Here is a 22,314-nt window from a genome sequence, read left to right as displayed (position 1 = left end):
TCAGTTTGGATGAAGACACTATGTCCATAAGAGTTTTCAGGGAGGACAATCCAGCTTTCCAACTTGTAGAAGGTAGCAAAATATTTGCCTTAGAGATGTTCTACATGTTAGGAAAATTAATGACAATGGAGTCAAACTCTACTGATCTCACCTCTACAGTATTGTCTTTTTTACCTAGTCCTTCATGGATTGGAATAAGTTTGATTGCACTGCTCTATATAAGGGAAGGAATTCAGTAACCATTTTTGTTTATGAGATTTTGTGACCAGGATACATATTGAATGAATATCCCTTTTATGGCTAATGTTTGCACAAAGAGAGAGACTCTCAGTCTCTCCTCCCTGGTACTCTTTGCTCATATAAGAGCATGAGCTCAGACAGTCGGTTAACATCTGGAGTTCCAAGAATTGGCCAAAGTCACAAGACTGTGCTGGGATTTTCTACAAAATGCTGGTGACTCTCAGCAGGCCTTGCCATTGCCTTGCTCTCTGCTCAGTGTTGCAGTGTTCACAGCAACTGTTCCAGCCCAACTCCGTTTCTCACACCCAACCCCCTCCTGCTCTGCCATTCTTATCAAATCACATCATCATCAGTTTTACAGGAGAGGCTAAGGCCATCCCTGGGGGAGCTCTTTTGTTTTCTCTTTGTTTGAGATATTTGGATTGTCATGCAACTTTCCTTTCTTCTTATCTCAAGAGTATATTCCTCTCCCTTGCCAAGGCTCACTCATCCATGCAAACCCTTCCTTTTCCTTAACATAAAAATGTTCTTTTCTTGGCCCTGTAATTGCTGTATTTATTTTTTCAAAATTTTCATTGAAATAAGTATTTTCCATTTTGCTTGAAAAGCAGAGAGGCAGAGAGAGAGAGAGAGACCGTCCATTCCCAAGTACCCACACAGCCAGGGCTGGACCAGGCCAAATGCAGGAGCCTGGAACTCCTTCCAAGTTTGCCATGTGGGTAGCATGGATCCAATCACTTGAGCCATCATCTGCTGCCTCTCAGGGTATACAACACAGGAAGCTGGACCAGAAGTGATATGGGATACTGGCATCCCAAGCGGTGACTTAGCTGCTGTGCCAGTGCCCTCCCTAACTGCTATGTGTCCTGAAAGGCCAGGTTATATCTTCTGAGTCTCCTTTCTATCAGGACTGAGGTACTGCATAAGTTGCACATTGAATCCTATGTATGAGTTAAGTGTGGATTTCCTCTGGGAGCCATTTAAATAGTCCAGTGCACCATGCATCAGTCCTCTTCCCTTGACCAAGAGGTTGCAGACTGGGGGCTCATAGATTGGGTTTGGCTTGCTAGCAGACATGGATTCCAGGATATGTTTAATGGACTTTCCAGCAAGAAAAGAAGGGATGATAGAGAAACTTTTTTTTTTTGATAAACATTTAAAAACAGATTTCATTTATTTGAAAACCATAGTTACAGAGAAACAAAGAGAGAGAGAGAGAGAAATCTTCAATCTGCGGGTTCACTCCCGAAATGCCCAAGATAACTAAGGCTAGATCAGACCAAAGCCAGGACCTAGAAACTCCACCTGGGTCTCCAGTGTGGTTGACACTGGAGTCGTCATTTATTTGCTGCCTCCAAGGTGCATTAGCAGGACACTGGATCAGATGTGAGGAGTAATCAGGACTTGAATCAGGCAGCTGGACAGATTCTGGGCATGCCAAGAGGCAACTTAACTTGCTGTACCACAACACCCACCCAGAGAAGCTATTTTAAAGATAAAATTGCTTAGAGTTTTTCAGAATTAAGACATTGAGATTTCTTTCCTTTTTTTTTTTCAAAGGGGATAGATCTTTTTTTTTTTTTTTTTAAGATTTATTTATTTGAAAACCAGAGCTACAGAGAAAGAAGGAGAGAGAGAGAGAGAGAGAGAGAGAGTGAGTCTTCTATCCATTTGCTCACTTCCCAAATGGCCACAATGGTCAGGGCTGGGCTGGGCCGAAGGCAGGAGCCAAGGGCTTCTACCAGGTCTCCTACTTGGTTGTAGGGGCCCAAGTACTTGGGCCACCTTCCTCTGCTTTTCTAGGCACATTAGCAGGGAGCTGTATCAGAAATGGAGCAACTGGGACACGAACTGGTACCGATATGGGATGCTGGTGGTGCTGCCTGTGGAGGCTTAGCATTCTGTGCCACAGCAACGGCCCCCATACTGAGATTTCAAGTGTAGTTGGAGTCCCAAGCAGGAGAAAGATAAATGTGTACTTGTAGTCCTTCTACAGAAGGTATAGCACATTGCTTTTTGGGGTTCTTTGGGATTTTTTAGTAATGTGAAGGGGTTCAGATACCCAAAACTTTGGGAATCACTACTATAGCACACAACACTCAGTAACTTTAAAATGGGGCTCTCTGTGGCTGGTGCTGTGGCGTAGTGGGTAAAGCTGCTGTGTGTGGTGCCGGCATCCCATGTGGATGCTGCTTTGAGTCCTCACTGCTCTACTTCCTATCCAGCTCACTGCTGGAGTGCCTGGGAGGGCAGCAGAGGATGGCCCAAGTGTTTGGGCCCCTGTGCCATGTGGGAGACCCAGAGGAAACTCCTGGCTCCTGGCTTCAGATCAGCCCAGCTCTGGCTGTTGTGGACATTTTGAGAGTAAACCAGTGGATGGAAGATTGGAAGATATCTCTCTCTCCCTCTCTGCGTGTGTGTCTGTCTGTCTCTCTCCCTGTAACTCTGCCTTTCAAATAAATAAATGAATCTTTATAAAAAATGGAAACAGGGATCTTCAGTTCTTCCTTTCATACTTGAATCTTCAGAATCAGCTTCCAATCCTCTTAATGGCTGCATCTTTCCTTCAGACTCCAAGGTAGAAACATTTTTTATATTTCTCTTTTACTCAACCCCTGCAAATCTAGTATACCAAGCCTTTTAGAAGTGTAGTTAATATGCTTGGAAAAATAAATAAAGGCCCATGCACCAAAAGGCATTGTAATCATGACCAGGGGATGAGTAGTGTTTGAACAAAGGAGTGCAAGGCTCACCTTGGTGATTCAGTCTCAAAGGCTTAAAGGGGAGTGTTGGGCATTCATTGATTCAGTTACAGAGTGAGCCTATGAGGAGAGTGCTTCAATGCAAATGATATTGTTGGCTGTGCTAAAAATAGTGGGGTACTAACAATACTCATATTGCATAACACACTCCATTTTAAAATCACAGCTTTTTTTTTTTTTAACCAGTGTTATATTATTAGATCTATTTTTTTTAAAGGAAAAAACCCAGGGAGTAATCAGAGCAAGGGCACTATTCAGGTTGAGTCACTAGGTGACCAGGGGGAAGATCCTGGGTTCTGAAAGGGCACCCAGGAAGCACTGTTGTAATTTAAGCATTTGTATTTGCTTTTCAGATCAGTAACAAACATTGTTAAGCCCAGGTGTATGCATTCCTTGTAGTCATGGTTTCCTCCAGTTTATACTCTTGGACTAGTGCAACTCCATTGGTTTCATCCATTGCAGCACAAGGAAGGCTCTGGGTCTCTGAGCACGCTCCTGGCCTTTCTTCCCTCTCCACTGGAGCAAGGGGGAGAGGGAGTTGTTTATTTCACAAATGAAGCTTCAGCTCTGTATACACCACAGCAGAGTTCTCTAGGGGTGGGAAAGCATTGTCATCCTCTCTATATTTTATAGCCACACTTCCCAAACTGTGTTCTACAGGAGTGATTGGTATTCTGTGACAGGAAGTGTGCCCTGGGCAATGGTGTCTAGGAATAAAGTCAAGTGCTGCTTCTCCCCTTGGAGACACAGTGCCTAGCGGCAGTGTACTAAAGGCCCTAGAAACGCTGAGGTGAAGAATTTTCTAAACTCTGCATTACTCAGCATTTTCCAACCTAACTTGATCATACAATTCTTTCCTGGTTTCTTCTCTTCCTCTTCCTCCTTACCCCCTCCCCCCCTTCTGTAGAATACATAATTTAGTTTCCTGTACAAAATGAAATAACTGTTTCCAGGACATGGTTTTAGAAACACCAACTTAGTCCCATACTGTTAATATTATCACATAAATAAATTTCTTGTTATGGTAAGCATTTCAGAGTAACCGTGGCTGTGGCCAACCATTTGAACATCTTTCTCTCCTTTGGTGTTCTCCCATTCCCAAGCCTGAAATATGCATCTCCTTCATGTGGATGACTGCAGATTCCAATCTTTGGCTCTCAAACTTGTTTTCCTTGGCCTACATACCTCTTGCTTGGTTGTTCCACCAGCATGTCCAACACGGAGCTGTTTTTCTCTGCTTTCCTGCATTTCTGAGTCAGGTCGTCTTCCCTGGTCACTCACCCACAATTCTTCTTTCCCAGCCATCTTTAGTTGATATATCTACTCAGAGACCTCCCTGTCTCACCATTCTTAGTCCCACTGCCAGTTACTCCCAAGGGGGCTCCCTGCTGACACTCTCCCTCTCTAGTTCACTCCAAGGCTTGAGGAAGGTCCTTGCTTACACGTTTTTGCTGGGTCCCGTGGTTTTCGAGAAAGAGTTCAAGTCAGGCTCATCCAGGTTGTCTCACAGTGTGATCCCATTGCCCCAGTAATGCCCTTCTTGGGTTGTGGGCTTGCTCTGCTCAGCACAGAACATCTTGGTGTCTTTCTACAAAACTCCTATGCACCCTTGGGCCTACTGTTCTCTTTGCTTGCAATCTTCTTTGTTTCCCCCTCTCCTCTCATCTCAACTCAGAAAATCTATCCATCCTGCCTGTCCCCATTCAGAGACTACCATCATTAAAAGTTTTCCTCTGTCCTCTCAGCAGAAAATGATATGTCTCTGCTCTGGGCCACCCTAGAAGTTAATTCAAAGCTTTTTTTGTAATGCTTATTTAGTCTTTCTAAATTTTGTTTATTTGTATCTCTACTTGCCTAAAATTTGAAGCAGGCCCCTATCATTCACATATTTGTGTACTCTTCAGATCCTAGTCAGAGCTTTTACCTGTCAGAAATAAAAAAAATACCCAAAAAGAAGTGGTTTTAAATTTTACATTTTTTATGTATGAAAAATCCTACCCTAACTAGGAATAATGTATACAATATTTGTATGTTCTTTAACCATAGCTCTTCTAGAGTGAACAGCATTGATGAGGTTTCAAATTAATTAGTGGTCATAGGATTATTTTGTATATCATTAAAAAGGTTGATTTATTTGTTTGAAAGGCAGAGCAACAGATAGAGAGAGGAGAGGAGGGAGGGAAGGAGAGAGAGACAGAGAGAAAGAGTTCTTTCATCAGTTGCTTCACTTGCTACATGGCTGCAACAGCTAGGACTGGGGCAGGCCAAAGCCAGGAGTCTAGAATTCCATCTGGGTCTCCCAAGTGGGTGGCAAGGGCTCAAGCACTGGGTCATCTTCCACTGCTTTCCCGGGAGCATTAGCAGGGAGCTAGGTTGAAAGTGGAGCAGCTGAGAATTGAACCTGTGCTCCCATGTGGCATGACAGCATTACAAGTGCCGTCTTAACCTGCTGCATCACAGTCCTGGTCCAGAATTATTTTTAATCATGTATTAGTGTTTCTTCATGCTTTATTCATACATAATTAATGGCTGCATTGGTGTTTCCAAAGTCACTTCACACAGTGTAAGGGAACTTTGAGATCTTGTGCCTTTTGCCCTGCCTGCCTCTGTCAGCTTCATGGTATGATCACATTGTTCTCTCTCACACTTGTGTTCTCATCTTTGTGGCTTTCTGAGACCAGAAATGCTGGCTAATGTTTATATACCAAATAACTTCCTTATGTGAATGTTCAGTCAGGAGAGAAATGACAATGCAGCTTTAATTAAGCAAGTTAGGGCCACCTGAGCACACATTTGCCTGCTGGTCTATGCTGATGAGGATAACCTAAGAACACTTACTGTTTGTAGAGTTGGTTCCATGCCAGTCCCTTTCACAACTGTAACCTGTTCCGCCTTCCCTCATGTTCATGTTCAGGGCAGCATCAGGAGTGCAATGAAATGTATATTTATTGGAATTGAATGTAAAGTCCTGTGCCAGGAGACACTGTGTTAAGATTTGCTTACATTTGTTTAGAGTGCAGGTTTAATAAGACAACTAGCCTAATGATTTTAAAAGAAGCCCAATAGCCTACTAAGGCCATGCTTCTTAAAACACACAGTTCATGAAAATGTCCTAGGGCTGTGATGGAATGGGTCTGGGGTGTGGGTCTCTGTGTTTCTATTAAGGTCCCAGGAGCTTTTGCTGCTGCTGCTGATCTGAAAACCACACTAGCCAAAGACCCAGGGGAAACTCCTGGGAGTCTGGTGATGCTACACTTATTTGGGTGCTGTCAGTAAGGCAAAATGGTTTGCCCTTCTGGGTCTTAGTTTTCTTCATGTAGTGGAGAAGGTTGAATGAAAAGGGTGTCTAACAGCGCTTCCCAACTCTGACCCTGTATGAGGACATAAAAGAATGGGGAGGCAGGCTGCAGTTCTGCACACAGATTCCTTCTCTTAGTGTCAACCAGACTTCTGTGTGTGTTAGCAGTGTATCTGAAATGCAGTAAGGAAGGAAAATTTTCTGTGTCCCACATTCATGTTAGGTCATGGACATTTAGTCAATGGTTACACATCTCTGACCTAGTAAAGCAGTTGTGTGTGAAATACGGCTCCCCTCCACCCTCATCCCTGATACGTGTCCTGTGGCTTTCGACTTTTCAGGAAATCCTGCACAGCTTGGGCGGCACGGAGAACCTAGCTCAGGTAAGGCGCTATGGTGTGGCTGCTCTTGCCCTTTCCCTTTGTGCGATGCTCTGGCTGGGGATCCAGCAGACATGTGACAAATGGTGGCTTCCTGCTGGGGAGGAGCAGGCAGGGTTGAGAAATGTGACCATGAAGCAGGACATTCCTAGCAGGGAGGCACTCACGACCGTTTGTTCTGGCTAATTGGTCTCTCCTTACGCAGCCTGCTGAAACGGAAAAAGGGCTATAAAAGGTCGCCTGTCTTTAGTTAGCAGGGCCAAGGGCTAGGCGTTGGTGGGCAAACTCAAGTGCTCAGCGTCATACACATCATACGGGGGAGAAAATGCTGATTGCAAAGATGTTTAAAACTTTGTTCATACACCGTAAAGAATGACTGTGCTCATCAATAAGTAAATGACAAAGGAAGAAATGATTTTGACTTGGTTTATTTTTCTGCTTTGGTGACTACTGGGGATGAGTAAGTGAGTGAAAATATTTGCTGGGCAACTCAAAGGCTTGGGCTTATTAATACAATAACAGAATTTCTGAGCCTGTCATTCAATTGGAATAGCCCTGTCTCCTAGAGCCTGTAATGTGTGTGGGAAGAAAGATTTTTATAATAACCTTGCAGATCTACAAATTCATACTGAATTATTAATGCAAGTTAACTTTAATGGAAATGTAACATTAAGGATATTTTATTATATCTTCATTCTTGGGAAGTTGAGTCATGTTTAATTTTTGTTTTTAAGACTTAATTTTAATTTAATAGATTTTTACTTCATTTCAGTGAAACACCAATTCACAAGACTATGCTGTAAAGGATCTGCTTGTCCATTTTATTATTTTTTAAAAATGATTTGTGTATTTGTTTGCAAATAGAACTATAGCGAAAGAGGCAGAGATGGAGAGAGGGCTTCTATCCGCTGGTTCACTCCTCCGATGGCCATATCAGCCAAGGCTGGGCCAGGCTGAAGCCAGCAGCCAGGAGCCCCACATAGGTGCAGGGGCCCAAGCGTTTGTGCCATCTGCTGCTGCTTTCCCAGGCTGTTAGCAGGGAGCTAGATTGGAAGTGAGGCAGCCAGGACATGAACCAGCTCCTATGGGTTGCCAACATCACAAACATCTATCTGCTTAACCTGCCACCCCACAATGACAACCCCATGCTTATCCACTTTGAATTCTATTATAGTGTCAGAGATTATGTGTGTTTCTCTGAGCTTGTTTCTTATAGTCAGTTATTTACAGTGAGAAATTATCAGACCACCCCTGCCCATTTTATTTTGATTATTTGTGTCTGAATGCGTGCTGGCTAGATATAGCTTAGGATATTGTAGAACATAAGATCAATAAAATACATGCAGTGTGTTGTAAAAATGATACTCAAAGTCACACTGAAGAGTTTAAATTCTGTGTACCCTATATCCTGTATCTCATACTTGGATGTTAAGTTACTTTGCAAACTTGTCATTTTTGGACTTTTGGGACTTTATGCTGTCCTTAGGAGGTCTCTTCATCACCTTCAGGGCATGGAAGGGAGGGTGAAGAATCCAGGAAAGCAACCACTTTCCGTACTTGAGTCAGACTGGCCCAGAAGGAGCGCTATTATTTGGTGAATCTGTTTCGCCACCTAGAGTTCCTTTTAGAAACTGCAAGTCTTGTACCCTGTTTGCCGTTGGCGTCCACCCTTTCTGACCCGCTTGTTGGTGTGGTCCTTCCGGCAGTACATGGAGATCGCGGCCAACCAGTACCTGGGCTATGGAGAGGAGCAGCACAGCGTGGATAAGCTGGTCAACATGACGTGTAAGTGTTGTCGTCGGAGGCAAGGCCGGCTCTGTGACTTTTCTAGAATACGCAATGTGGTGTCTGCAGCAGAGGAAAATAAACTTAGAGTATTTGGAATTGCTCTCCTACACATTTGGGGTGATGGGAGCCCCTGCCAATTGTCATAGCCAGTGGCAAGAAATATCCAGAAGAAAAGCGTGTAACTTAACGACTCTTACCTGGAAAAGCACATTTGTTTCATGAAAGAAAGGCTTCCAGTTTAATCAATGCAATTTAATACACACATTGTTGCCTCTTTAAAATGTCAGAGACTATTCAGTTTGTCTCTGTAAGACTGGATTAATAATAGTTCCTGCCCCATAGAATCGGAAATATTCAGAGCCTAAAACAGAAAAAGGAAAAGAAACAGAAAACCCCCAATCTCATCAGGTGACAGTGCAGTGGAAAGACTGGCCTGCATGCCTGAGATGGTTCCCTGTCATGTGATTGTCTTTCTGTTGGGGCTGTCCCCTCCAGGGTTGGTGAGCTGCAGACTTCCTGTGGTTGTAGGGAAGCTGGCCCCCTCACTGGGGACAGGTTGGCTCCCGAGTCTCCAGGGCAGGACACCAATCTGCACGCCCAGGGAGAGACAGCTGTGGCAAGCCCCCGACCCCAGGGCCTTTCTCTGAGAATGACTCTCCCTCAGCTGCGGAACCGTGCCAGGTCCGTCCTGTTCGCTGGCCTTCCTCCTCTTTGGAGATCAGAATCTTTCTGAGGAGTATGTTTAAGAACAGACCCCACTATGAAGCTGACATGATGGACCTAAGGGGCTTGGTCACCTTTGAGCGGAAGGGGAGATTTGTCCTTTCTGGTATTTCCATATTCCGTTATCTCACTAACATTATAAAGTAAGTACTAGTGGAGTTTGAAGGGGTAATTATTGGGTGCCTCTCGGGCTGCTATGTTCTAGGTTTCCCTTTCTTTGCCTGCCTGCCATACTGCAGATCCAGGATTCCAGGGGGAACCCATTCCTTTCAACTCCAGATACCTCTTTGAATCATTTCCTTCCTTTATAGATATTTTTCAAAAACTTGCTGCTGTCAGAGACCAAAGGGAATGGGTCACCACCAGCGGAGCCCACAAGGTGAGTGGCCCCTGAGAGTCCTTGCTTCCGCTCCGTGTACTGAAGACTCACACCTGGGCCTGTGTAATCACAATGCACACACCTCTGACCTGAGCTCAGCGGGTGAATCTCTGCCAACTACCGATGCTCTTTGCCAGCCTGAGGAGTAAAGGAAAAGAAAGGTTTTTGAAATTTGTTCTTTTTTTTCTATGCAATTTAGTACCAAGTTTATTGCTTAATTTAGATGTTGCTTGAAAAACTCTAGCCATATATATAACCTGACACTAAGTATGTGCTTGCAAATAAATTTAATCAAACAAATAAAATATATGTGTACATATAAATAAATTCCATATGTGATGTGCAGTCAGATTAGTTTGAACCATATGAAATTGCCAACTGTCTGCAGGTAAAAAATGTTTGAATACAGGCAAGGTCATATGATCCAGCCTCATTCTAAGATAATATAATATTGGCCGGCGCCGTGGCTCACTAGGCTAATCCTCCGCCTGCGTTGCTGGCACCCTGGGTTCTAGTCTGGGTTGCTCCTCTTCCAGTCCAGCTCTCTGTTGTGGCCTGGGAGGGCAGTGGAGATGGCCCAAGTCCTTGGGCCCTGCCACCCGCATGGGAGACCAGCAGGAAGCACCTGACTTTTGACTTCGCATCGGCGCAGTGCCGGCCGTAGCGGCCATTTGGGGGGTGAACCAACAGAAGGAAGACCTTTCTCTCTGTCTCTCTCTCTCTCTCTCACTGTCTAACTCTGCCTGTCAAATAAAAAAAAGATAATATAGTACTCCAAGTAGATAAATCAACTACAGATTTTAAGATGGATGAAGACAGATTTAATCCAGCAGACTGAACTCAAATTTATAGCAAAACTTTTTGGCTGGTAGCCAGCAAGAACCCAGTTTGAATAACCTGGTTGAGTTCCTTCCCAGCATATATTAGAACAAGGCTGCCTGTGATGTGTCAATACATGGGTCTTGTATTGGGAGGATCCTAGGTGATATACAGGTCCACACTTTTCATGTCAGTAGCCTTTTGTTTCACTAATACTGCTTAGAATTTCAAGAAAACAATTTATAGAAATATTTATTCCCCTTTTATTTAAGCTTGAGGGAGAGAAAGCATGTTTCCGTTTACTGGTTCTTCACTCCCCAAATGCCCACCACAGCCACTGTTGGGTTGGATCCCAGACTCCATTGAGGTCTCTCACATGGATGGCAGACACCCAAGTACTTGAGCCATTATCTGCTGCCCACATCTCAGATGTATTAGCAGGAAGCTGGATTGGAAGGGGGGGAAATAAGAACTAGAACCAGGCACTCACATATAGGATTTGGGTGTCCCAAGTGGTGACTTAACCACCATGCCAAACACCCACTCTGGAAGACAAGTTTTGAGTTAACATTAAGATGCTAAGTGGACATGTCAAAAACCATGAAACTGACATATGTGGGGATTAAAGTTGGGACACATTATGTCAGAAGTCAGAAAAAAAAGAAAAAGTGGAGGATAAAAATGGAAAAGATCTAAGAAAGATAAGTATAACTTTGTTTAAAAAAAGAAAGAATGAAATTACAAAGGGGAAAAAGTCCATGTAATGGAAGCCAAAAAAAATCATGTCAGTGGCCCAGGCTGCAGCTTTGGCATGGAATAGGTATGGTGTGCACTTTATGGGGGCCATTCAGCTCTGAAAATGTGGAGAAGATAAGGGATTTTGTATTAGGGAGAATTCAAGGATGGGCCCTGAGAAGCTCTGGCTGGCTGGCTGTCAGGTCATGCTGTTCAGGATAATACACAGGAGCACCAACGATCTCCTTTCACCACCAGTGGGAAATCCGGGGGAAGCCAGAAATACTTGGTGGTGTTGGCCTATCATGCCTAGTTTGGTGGTGGTGGTGGTGGGTGGAGAAAGTTTCAGTTATGAAAGTCTGAAAAATAGTTCCATAATTTGGAAAGTGCCTGGCTCAGAGAGAGCTGATGGCCACCAGTGTTGCAATTTATTCTGTTATTCTCCCTGCTTCTCCCTGGGAAGTGGTCAGAGGTAGCAGAGCAAGACCCTCAAGCTTGTGAAAGCAGAAAGCAGTGTGAGAAGCAGGCAGTCATGTGATGATCCCTTTTGCTTTCTACCCTGGGATATAGGGAACTACTCACCAAAATAGAGTGTCCTGTGTAATGAACTATTTTGAATATTTTATACAACACCTTATAAAGTTAAACCTCTGGGGATGGTGCTGTAGTGCAGTGGGTTAAGCTACTGCCTGCGATGTGGGCATCCCAGATGGGCACTAGTTCAAGTCCCAGCTGCTCCATTTCCCATCCAGCTCCCTGCAAATACGCCTGGGAAAGCAGCAGAAGATGGTTTATGTACTTGGGCCCCTGGAATTCCTGTCTTCTGGCTTCAGCCTGGCCTAGTCCCAGCTGTTGCAGCCATTTGAGGATTTAATCAGCAAATGGAAGATCTCTCTCTCTCTCTTACCTCTCTCTCTTCTTTATCTGCCATTCAAATAAACAAATAAATCTTAAAAAAAACTTCGTACTAACCACAAAAAATACAAATATTAAAGAACCTATTTATGGCTAATAGGATATCCCATTTCTCATTATTCTATAACTAAATCCATAATAAATAATTTGATTCTATTTTCTGTTTACAAATATGTATATAAAGACATTTTTAATGCCATGGAAAAAATTAGTCAACAACGTGAAGAAGAAAAAAAATCAACTGTAAAATTATATGTATGGTTTGTGTCTAATTGTGTACACACATACATTTTAAAATACTGAGTGAAAAAAAGGTTGAGCTTGTTTGATCTTTTTTTAATAAAGATTTATTCATTTACATTTGAAAGTCAGAGATACAGAGAGAGAGAGAGATATCTACCATCCACTGGTTCATTCCCCAATTGGCCACAACGGTTGGGGCTGTGCTGATCAGAAGCCAGGAGCTTCTTCTGGATCTCCCACATGGGTGCAGGGGCCCAAACACTTGTGCCATCCTCTGTTGCTTTCTCGGGCACATTCACAGGGAGCTGAATCAGAAGTGGAGCAGCTGGGACTCAAACCGGCACCCACACGGGACGCCTGCACTGCAGGCGGAGGCTTAGCCTTCTATGCCACAGTACTTACCACTTTTCTTTGATCTTTAGAAGCAAGCAGTGTACCATTCAAGAAACTTGTAGTACTACTAAAATTAAACTTTGTTTTCCTTAATTTTTCAGACTTTAGTAAATCTACTTGGTGCCAGAGACACAAATGTTCTCCTGGGTGCCCTTCTAGCTCTGGCGAGCTTAGCAGAAAGGTGAGTGTATCTTACTGTACTTAACAGTTCTGCTGCTGCTGCGATTTCGGTGAGTGTGGTGCAGAAGCGCGCAGTGACTTTGCTACCTACCTAGTTCATGTTTGTGAAAAATAAGCATGAAATAACATTTATATATTGAAGAGGATCCTGGATGGAAAGCATCACTTTAAAATGTAAAGTCAGAGAGATAAATGGCAGTTTCATGTTTGTGTGTCTTTCTGACCTGAAATATTTACTTGATTTTTCCACTCGGCTCTCAGTTACTTCTGCTTTCAAAATTATCACAGTATTTTTTGGGGCACTGAATCTCCATCTCCTTGACTTTCTGTCATCATTCTCACATGTGTATTCATCATAACATCCACAATCTTTTCCAGCATTATTGGCCTTAATAAAATTCTTGGAAAACTTGACTTTGTATAGGTGTCTTGTTCATTCTGATGAAAAGATTTTAAATATATGTTTATGGCAGTAAGTGGGTCATTGCTTTCTGCTGAATGACATGATTCCTTTTTTTTCTTTTATCGTCTCTCCTTTGAGATGGAATGAAAAGGGTAATAAATAAGTGGGAGTAGTAAACTATGTTTTTACTAATAATTTCCAATTTGTAGTCCAGAATGTAGGGAGAAGATAAGTGAACTCAACATTGTGGAAAATCTGTTGATGATTCTACATGAATATGACCTGCTTTCTAAAAGGTAGGGTTGCTAACAGGGGAAAAAGGCAGTGTCTTATATTAGATGTGAGTGCTTATTATTATGTATGCCATTTTTTCAGTTTTAATTATTTTTAAAGTTTTTCCCCAGAAACCTTTTATTTAAGGTATAAAAATTCATGCATTTCATAAATGCAACTTTAGGAACATAGTGCTTCTTCCCACTGTACCCACCTTCCCATCCTTCTTCCTCTTCCCTTTCCTTTTCTCATTCTTATTTTTTACTAAGATCTATTTTCTATTAACTTTATACACATAAGATTAACTCTATACTAAGAGTTCAACAAATAGTATGAAAAAAATGTTCCTTAACAGTTGAGACAAGGGGCTATCTCAAAGTATCAGTTTTGCTTCTATAGATTACCTTTTAGGTGCTCTATTAGTTACCACAGATCAGGAAGAATTTATGATATTTATCATTTTGGGACTGGCTTATTTCACCAAGTATGATGTTTTCCAGTTTCATCGATTATGTTCCAAATGACAGGATTTCATTTTTTTTTACCACTGTGTGGTATTCCATCGTGTACATATCCCATAATTTCTTTATCCAGTCTTCAAGTTTATGGGCATTTGGATTGATTCCGTATCTTAGCTATTGTGAACTGAGCTGCAATAAACATGGAGATGCAGATAACTCTTTTATATGCTGATTTCTTTTGGTTTGGGTAAATTCCCAAGTGTAGGGTGGCTGGATCATATGGTAGGTCTGTACTCAGATTTCTGAGGTATCGCCACACTGTCTTCCACAGTGGCTGCACCAGTTTACATTCCCACCAACAGTGGATTAGTGTGCCTTTTTCCTCACATCCTCACCTTCATTTGTTATTTGTTAATTTCTGTATGAGAGCCATTCTAATTGGGGTGAGGTGAAACCTGATAGTTGTTTTGATTTGCATTTCCCTGATGGCTAGTGATCCTGAACATTTTTTCATGTGCCTGTTGGCCATTTGGATTTCCTCTTTTGAAAAGTGTCTGTTTATGTCCTTTGTCCATTTCTTAACTGTTTTTTTTTATTGTTGTTGAGTTTCTTGAGCTCTTTGTATATTCTGGTTATTAATCTTTTGTCAGTTGTATAGTTTGCACATATTTTCTCCAATTCTGTCAGTTGCCTCTTCACTTTGCTGAGTGTTTTTTTTTGCAGTGCAGAAGCTTCTTAATTTGATGATATCCAATTGTCAATTTTGGCTTTGATTGCTTGTTCCCCTGGAGTTTTTTCCAAGCAGTCTTTGCCTGTGGTAATCTCTTGGGGGGGTTTCTCAATGTTCTCTAATAATTTGATGGTATTAGGTCATAGATTTAGGTCTTTGATCCATTTTGAGTGGATTTTTGTGTAATGTGTAAGGTGGTGATCTTGCTTCATATTTCAGCATATGGACATCCAGTTTTCCCAGCACCATTTGTTGAAGAGACTATCCTTGCTCCAGGGATTGATTTTAGCTCCTTTGTCAAATATAAGTTGGCTGTAGATGTTTGGATTGATTTCTGGTATTTCTATTCTGTTCATTGGTCTATCCATTTGTTTTTGTACCAGTACCAGGCTGTTTTGATTATAACTGCCTTGTAGTATGTCTTGAAATCTGGTATTGTGGTACCTCTGGTTTTGTTTTTGTTGTATAATATTGCTTTAGCTATTTGGGGTCACCTGTGTTTCCATATGAATTTCAGCATCATTTTTTCTATATCTGAGAAGAATCTTGTTGGTATTTTGATTGGTATCACATTGAATCTGTAAATTGATTTGGTAGTATCGACTTTTTGATGATATTGATCCTTCCAATCTATGAACATGGAAAATTTTTCTGTTTTTTTGTGTCTTATATTTCTTTCTTTAATGGTTTATAATTCTCATTGTAGAGATCTTTGATATCATTGTTTAAATTCATTCCAAGGCATTTGATTTTTTTTGTAGCTATTGTGAATGGGATTGATCTTAGAAGTTCTTTCTCAGCCATGGCATTTATCTGTGTATACAAAGGCTATTGAATTTTTTGTGTTGATTTTATATGCTGCCACTTTACCAAACTCAAAAAAGTTCTAATAGTCTTTAGTGGAGTCTTTTTAAATTAGTTTTTAACAGATTCACTGTGCTTTATAGATGCAGTTCTTATAGAACTTAATGATATTCCTTTTCTCCTTTTCTTCTCTGCCCATCTCTCCCTCCTACCCTCCTTCTCCCTTTCTGTCTTGTTTTTTTTTTTTTTAAAGATTTATTTTTTATGTATTTAAAAGGCAGTATTACAGACAGAGAAGGAGAGATAGATATAGAGGGAGGGATGTCTTTCATTCGCTGGTATACTCCCCAAATGTCTGTAATGGTTAAGGCTGTGCCAGGCCAAAGTCAGGAGCCCAGAGCTTCTTCTGGGTATCTCCCATGTGGGTGGCAGGTTCCCAGGCATCTGGGCAATCTTTTACTGCTTTCCCATGTATATTAGCAGGGAGCTGGATTGGAAACGGAGCAGCTGGGACTTGAACCAGTGTCCATGTGGGTTGCTGGCATCACAAGTGCTGGCTTAATATTCTACCCCCCTCTTTTTGGTATTTGAGATAACATATTTTAAATTTATATTATAGTAAAAAGGCCTAATACTTCACCAAAAAGAAGTTTAACAAGTAAAAAACAAAAAGACCCTAGATAGTAGGATTATACAACAGCTATATACAATAATTGAAAGAAAAAAATGACCATTTCTCCCATATCCAGTAAATTTTAAAATAACCAGAGATCATTAAAACTAGTAGTATAACATTCTTAACCATTGATTGACAAATTTGTAAAACAAACTTTTGAAAAAATATGCAGCAATACTGATTCACAAAACCTTTTTTTTTGTTTTTTTAAATTTAACTCCCACATATAAGGGAGAACATGTAATATTTGTCTTTTTGTGTCCTGCTTATTTTGCTCAATGTGAAGGCTTCCAGTTGCATCCATTTTGTTGCAAATGGTAGAATATCATTCCTTTTTATAGCTGAATAATATTCCACTATGTATTTATACCACATTTTCTTTATACATACATCTGATGAGGGAAACTTTGGTTGATTCCAAATTTTGGCTATTGTGAACAGTGCTGCTATTCACATGATGGTGCAGGTATCCTTTTGATACATTGTGTTCAAGACTTTTGGGTATATACCCAGTAGTGGGATTGTCAGATCATATGGCAAGTATATTTTCTGTTTTTTTAAAGAAATCTCCACCCTGTTTTCCACAGTGACTGCACTAATTACATTCCCACCAACAGTGTATAAATGTTCCCCTTTGTCCACATCCTTGCCAGCATTTGTCACTGTCTGTGTTTTGGATTTTAGCCATGGTGACAGGGATGAGGGGATATCTCATTGTAGCTTTGCTTTGATTCCCTGCTGGCTACTGATGTTGAGTTTTTTTTTTATATGTTTGTTGGCCATTTGTATTACTTTGTTTGAGAACCATCTATTGAAACCCTTTGCCCCCAAAGCTCCCAGGAGAATTCTCTCCTCAGGACCAGATGGGTTACCTGATAACACGGGGCAACAAAACCTTCCCAGAGCCCTAAGGGAAAACCCTAAGGATTTATAATTTTGAGGAATGTTCCTTCTATACCTAATTTGTGGAGGGTTTTTAATCTTGAAGGTGCGTTGAATCTTATCACATGCTTTCTCTGCATCTACTGAGATGACCATATGGTTTTTGTTCTTCATTTTATTGATGTGACTTATGATGTTTATTGATTTGTGAATGTTGAAGCACCTTGCATATGTTATTTATATTGTTCACTGAATACCATGAGTCAGCTTGGCATTTATTTTCTTTTTAAGTTTATATAAAAAGACTAGAGCAAAGGGGTATATTGATTTATCTTCAGTTCTGCATTACTTTTAGGTCTTGGCATAGAATCTAATTACATATATGATGGCTTCTTTAATGTTTTTTAATTGCACTTATTTACATTTGTATTTTTAGGGAAAGAAACTATGAGGTTGCTCTACTTTCAGTAACTGCAAATTGTGTGTGGAATAAATAATTAGATTGCTAAAAACCATTTTGTTTAAGGCATCAATATAAGATATATTCTGACTTGTTTTATGATCACTTGTTATAACTTAAAATAGAATCTGCTATAAAATGGATTTATTTTCACTTGAATTGGATATTGTTCTAAAGAATTACTGTTCCCAAATAGTTACTAGGTTCCCAAATAGTTACTAGGTTGCTGTTGCTGTGTTTAAAGTTTCAGTCTGCATCATATGATATCTAGTGGAATAAGTTATAAGTTTCTAAAGAGGGAAAATAGGTAACAAATCCCAAGCAGTGAGGCTCTGACACAGTAAATCCTTCTGGATTTTTCTTACAATCTGATTTAATGCTTTTTACAGAAGTGTTAAATTCAGACAACAGTGAGAGGGCTTAGCTTAGAGACATAGCTATCTGAACTGATAGATCCAACAAGTGAAGTGCCACACTCTACCAGGTATTAGAAAACCAAAGGCAATTAAGATATGAGGATATCATGTAGGGTGGAGACAGACAGTAAATCACTGTTTAATTATGAGGTATTAGAGTGATTCAGTAGATGGACACACAGAGTACACCTTTCATCTGTTATTGCATTCTCCAAATGGCTACAGTGGTTATAGTGGGGCCAGGCTGAAGCTAGGAGCCTGGAGTTCCATCCAGATCTCCCTCATAGGTAGCAGGGGCCCAAGTACTTGGGCCACTGTCCCCTGCTTTCCCTAGGCTCATTAACAGGGAGCTGAATGGGAAGTGGAGCAGCTGGGATTTGAGCTGGTGCTCCAATAGGGTATACCAGTGTTACGGACAGCAGCTTAGCCCACTGCCCCTCAGTGCTGACCCCTAGACCCTATGTTCTTAGTGTCAGAGCAGAACATCAGGAGGGAGAGAAGCCACAGAAAACTGGGAGTATAAAGCAGCACGGGAATGAGATTATGGAACTGGGAGATGACGGAGGGGCTGGAGGGTGCCTAAGGATCCCAAGGATGAGAGCAGTGGAGTTAACAAATTGTGTAGCTTTCAGAAGCTTTAATCCTAGGAGCTGCCTAGATAATAGGAGTGACTATGGGCTCTTGATTGGCAGTGATGGGGTGTGTAAGGACAAGATGTATTCTGAGGACTCCCAGTTTTCTGGCTTGGAAAGTTAGAAAGACTGTGCTGATCGTAGGAGTCAAGACTCGGGATCTCAGAAGAACAGATCTGGAGAGGGGGAGAACAATTTTGAGTTTAGCCATAGGGTGATGTTTTCTGCACACTTGTGGAATGTCACTTTGGTGAGGAGCAATGTCTATGCTAAGAGTTTGTAGCCATGGGAGTGGATGACACCATCTTTGGGAGGGGGGTGTTGAGAATTGTGAGACGGCGGGGCTAGGTTGATTCTATGAAACGTGTATTATCATAGTTTCCTTGCTATTCTGGGCCTTGTACCTTAAGTGTCAGTTTTATTTAACTCTTTAGATAAGTCTCTGGGCACTTTGACTTAAGTACCCTGAATAGTAACATTCTTGAAATTTCCTATGAGTGTCTTATTTTTGCAACTAGTTTCTGAAGACAAGATTAAATCTATTATTATCTTTGGCACAGTGCTAATCATAGTGTTTGTGATCTGTATATACCTGCTGGTCAGTAGACTTTGGGTCAGACCCACGAGGATACAATAAGGGCATGATTTAGAACAGTGGTCAGCAAACCATGCCCTTCAGGCTACACTTGGCCTGCCACTTGTTTCTGCAAATACAGAACTGTTGTAACCCAGCCATGCCCATTCGTTCGTGTTTGTGTGCTGTCTGTGGCTGCTTTCATGCTGTCTTGGCGTAGATGAGTGGTTGTGACAGAGATCGTGTGGTCAGCAAAGCCAAAGACACTTGGCTTTGATATGGCCCTTTTCAGACAGTGCAGTGTGACTCATGACGTAGAAAACACCAGTGTTACATCGCGTGCCGTGGTGAGAGCCTTGGCCTAAATGTAAAGCCACTGACTGGTGATGCTGCGAATCCCCTCCTGCCCTTCCAGGCTGACGGCGGAGCTGCTGCGCCTGCTTTGTGCCGAGCCCCAGGTGAAGGAGCAGGTGAAGCTCTACGAGGGCGTACCCGTCCTCCTGAGTCTGCTCCACTCTGACCACCTGAAGCTGCTCTGGAGTGTCGTCTGGATCCTGGTGCAGCTTTGTGAGGACCCCGAGACCAGCGTGGAGATCCGCATTTGGGGAGGCATCAAGCAGCTTCTTCACCTTTTACGAGGGTGAGTCTGGCTTGGGTCTCCTTTGCCGACTTCACAGAGGCTGGGTCCTCCATGTCAAGATGGCAGATTAGGTCCACACTGACCTCCTTCCCTCCTGCTTTGGGGTTTTGTTTGTTTGTTTGGTCATTCATATTTTCCCGAGCTGTTTATACCTGTAGTAAGAATGCTCTAAATCAAAGTCAGGAGTGTTTATCTTTTATATGCCTTGGGAGCTCTCCTATTTGTCTTTGTATCAGCAGCCTCCAGTTCAATGGTGGGCATGTACAAGGCCATCAGTGGAAATCTAGTAAAGAAAATATTTGTCTTGCATCTTTTCCTTAAATCAGTGTATGCACTTTGTAATTTCAACAAGCGCAATAATGCTGATAATATACTAAAATGTTAACATGTGCATGTATATCATCTCTTTGTAAAAGAAAAACAAAGTCTATATTAAAGGAACGAATGCATAATTCTATTTAATATAAAAAGAACGTGATCAATCAAATGGTTGCTATGTTACTGATGCTGGTTGAGTTGCTGTACTTTTCTCTATCATCTTTATGTGCAGTCCTTTAAAGTGGATATTATGACCTTTTAAAGTATTCCAGTGATATTCTAAGCTGTGAGTATGGGAAGGGCTGGTTTGTTAATATAGCTTCAAATTGAAATTCTGGGGCTGGCGCTGTGGTGCATAAAGTTAAGCCTCTGCCTTTAGTGCCAGCATCCCATATGCACTCTGGTTTGAGTCCTGGCTACTCCACTTCTCATCCAGCTTTCCTGCTAATGTGCCTATGAAGGCAACAGAAGATGTTCCTGTGGGGAGCAAACCGGACTAGACTGAGTTACTGGAATTAGGACTTATTCTATGCATCTGCTCTCCCACAATATGGCGCTGGGAGAGAAGTAAACAGCTTCCGCACAGCTGCCTCCAGTTCAACTAATAAACTGTAGGACTTGCTCCTGATTGGAGGAGAGCAGCGTACTCGGCGTGTGGGCAGCCGAGTTGGGATTGGCGGAGGAGGACTATAAAGGAGGAGAGAGATGGCATGCACCAGGAACATCTATGGGTAACATCTAAGGGGAACATCTAGCTGAAGGAACACCTGTGCAGCCCCCGAGAAAGCCGGCCGGCGGTGTGCCGCTCCCCTGCGGAAGTGGGGAATGTGGCCAGGGGGAACTGCCCTTCCACGGAGGTGGAAGGGATAGTAGCCAACCCGGGAAGAACCAGCAGCAAACCCGGGGAGGGCCGAGCAGACGAAGAGAACAGCGCAGGGTCCTGTGTCGTTCCTCCACGAAGAGGGGGAGCGACATAATGGTGCCGTGACTCGGATATGAAGCCTAGGCAGGGCTTAGTGTCGTTCCTCCACGAAGAGGGGGAGCGACATAATGGTGCCGTGACTCGGATATGAAGCCTAGGCAGGGTTTAGTGTCGTTCCTCCACGAAGAGGGGGAGCGACAGTTCCAAGTGCTTGGGCCCCTGCACCCACATGGGAGACCTGGAAAAAGCTCCTGGCTCCTGGCTTTGGTCTGGTTCAGCCCTGGCCTTTGCAGCCATTTGGGAGATCTCTCTCACTCTGTCTGTCTCTTTCTCTCTCTGCCTTTCAAACAAACAAATTTTAAAAGGGTTCTTTGGAATTATGTTGCAATGTGACTATTATATTTTATGAAGTATTGAGTAAGAATATATTTTTGGTACCATCCATGGGAAAATTCAGTTACTTACAAAAGCATAACTCAGCTCTATGGATGCTGAATCAGAGTTAAAAATAAATATGTCTGTCTGAAACAGGTCATGTTTATGATCAGTAGTACATAAATAAAGCCCATCCTAATAAAAGCAGAGTGACTTAATTTTAATATAACCAGATGTTATCAAATCAATATTATTAAGATTTCGTTCATTTTATTCTTCCAGGAATATTGCAGAACTGTGTGTTACCAATTTCATTTTCTCTGAGGGAACATTTCAAAGCACAAGAGCAAATACAAACTGTAACATTGCTCATGATTTCTGTTGTTACTGAAACAAAAGAGAAAAATTTATAAACCATTGACAGTCTTCTTGCTTTTATGAATGTCCCAATTACTTCATTTGTTTTTAATTTAAAAAATGTGTTTTATTTATTTGAAAAGCTTAGGTACAAACATACAGAGAGAGAAAGAGGGGGAGACAGAGATCTTACATCCACTGGTGCACTCCCCAGAAGCCCACAGTAACCAGGGCTGGGTCAGGCTAAAGCCAAGAGCTAGGAACTCAATCTAGGTCTCCCACATGAGTTTCAGGGACCCAAGAACTTGAACCATCACCTTCTGCCTCCCAGACTGTGTATTAGCAAGAATCTGGAATGAGAAATAAAGACAGGACTCCAACCCAGGCCCTCCAGTATGGGAAGCAGGCATTCCAAGTGGCAACTTAAACAGTGCACCCGACACCCGCCCCTCAGTTACTTTAAGATGTAAAGTATTAATCTTCCAAAAATGTTGTGACATAGTAAGCTAGCTCCTTGGTCAAAATAATTATAATTG

At 42.0% G+C, this 22,314-nt stretch overlaps 1 protein-coding gene across 9 annotated transcripts in view; it reads left to right on the top strand.

Annotated features, from left to right (window-relative positions):
• NEK10 (NIMA related kinase 10) overlaps nt 1-22,314 on the top strand; it is a 376,418-nt gene that overhangs the window by 47,269 nt on the left and 306,835 nt on the right. For all 9 annotated transcript variants that reach the window (XM_008266081.4, XM_008266080.4, XM_008266079.4 and 6 more), the window contains exons 7-12: nt 6,642-6,683; nt 8,387-8,465; nt 9,503-9,570; nt 12,777-12,856; nt 13,468-13,554; nt 19,582-19,806. In XM_008266081.4, coding sequence (XP_008264303.2) covers nt 6,642-6,683; nt 8,387-8,465; nt 9,503-9,570; nt 12,777-12,856; nt 13,468-13,554; nt 19,582-19,806 — 581 coding nt within the window. The remainder of the gene's footprint in view (nt 1-6,641; nt 6,684-8,386; nt 8,466-9,502; nt 9,571-12,776; nt 12,857-13,467; nt 13,555-19,581; nt 19,807-22,314) is intronic.

Source organism: Oryctolagus cuniculus, chromosome 4 (genome assembly GCF_964237555.1).
Source record: "Oryctolagus cuniculus chromosome 4, mOryCun1.1, whole genome shotgun sequence".
In the NCBI taxonomy this organism is placed as follows: domain Eukaryota; kingdom Metazoa; phylum Chordata; class Mammalia; order Lagomorpha; family Leporidae; genus Oryctolagus; species Oryctolagus cuniculus.
This window is presented reverse-complemented; position numbering and strand designations above follow the sequence as displayed.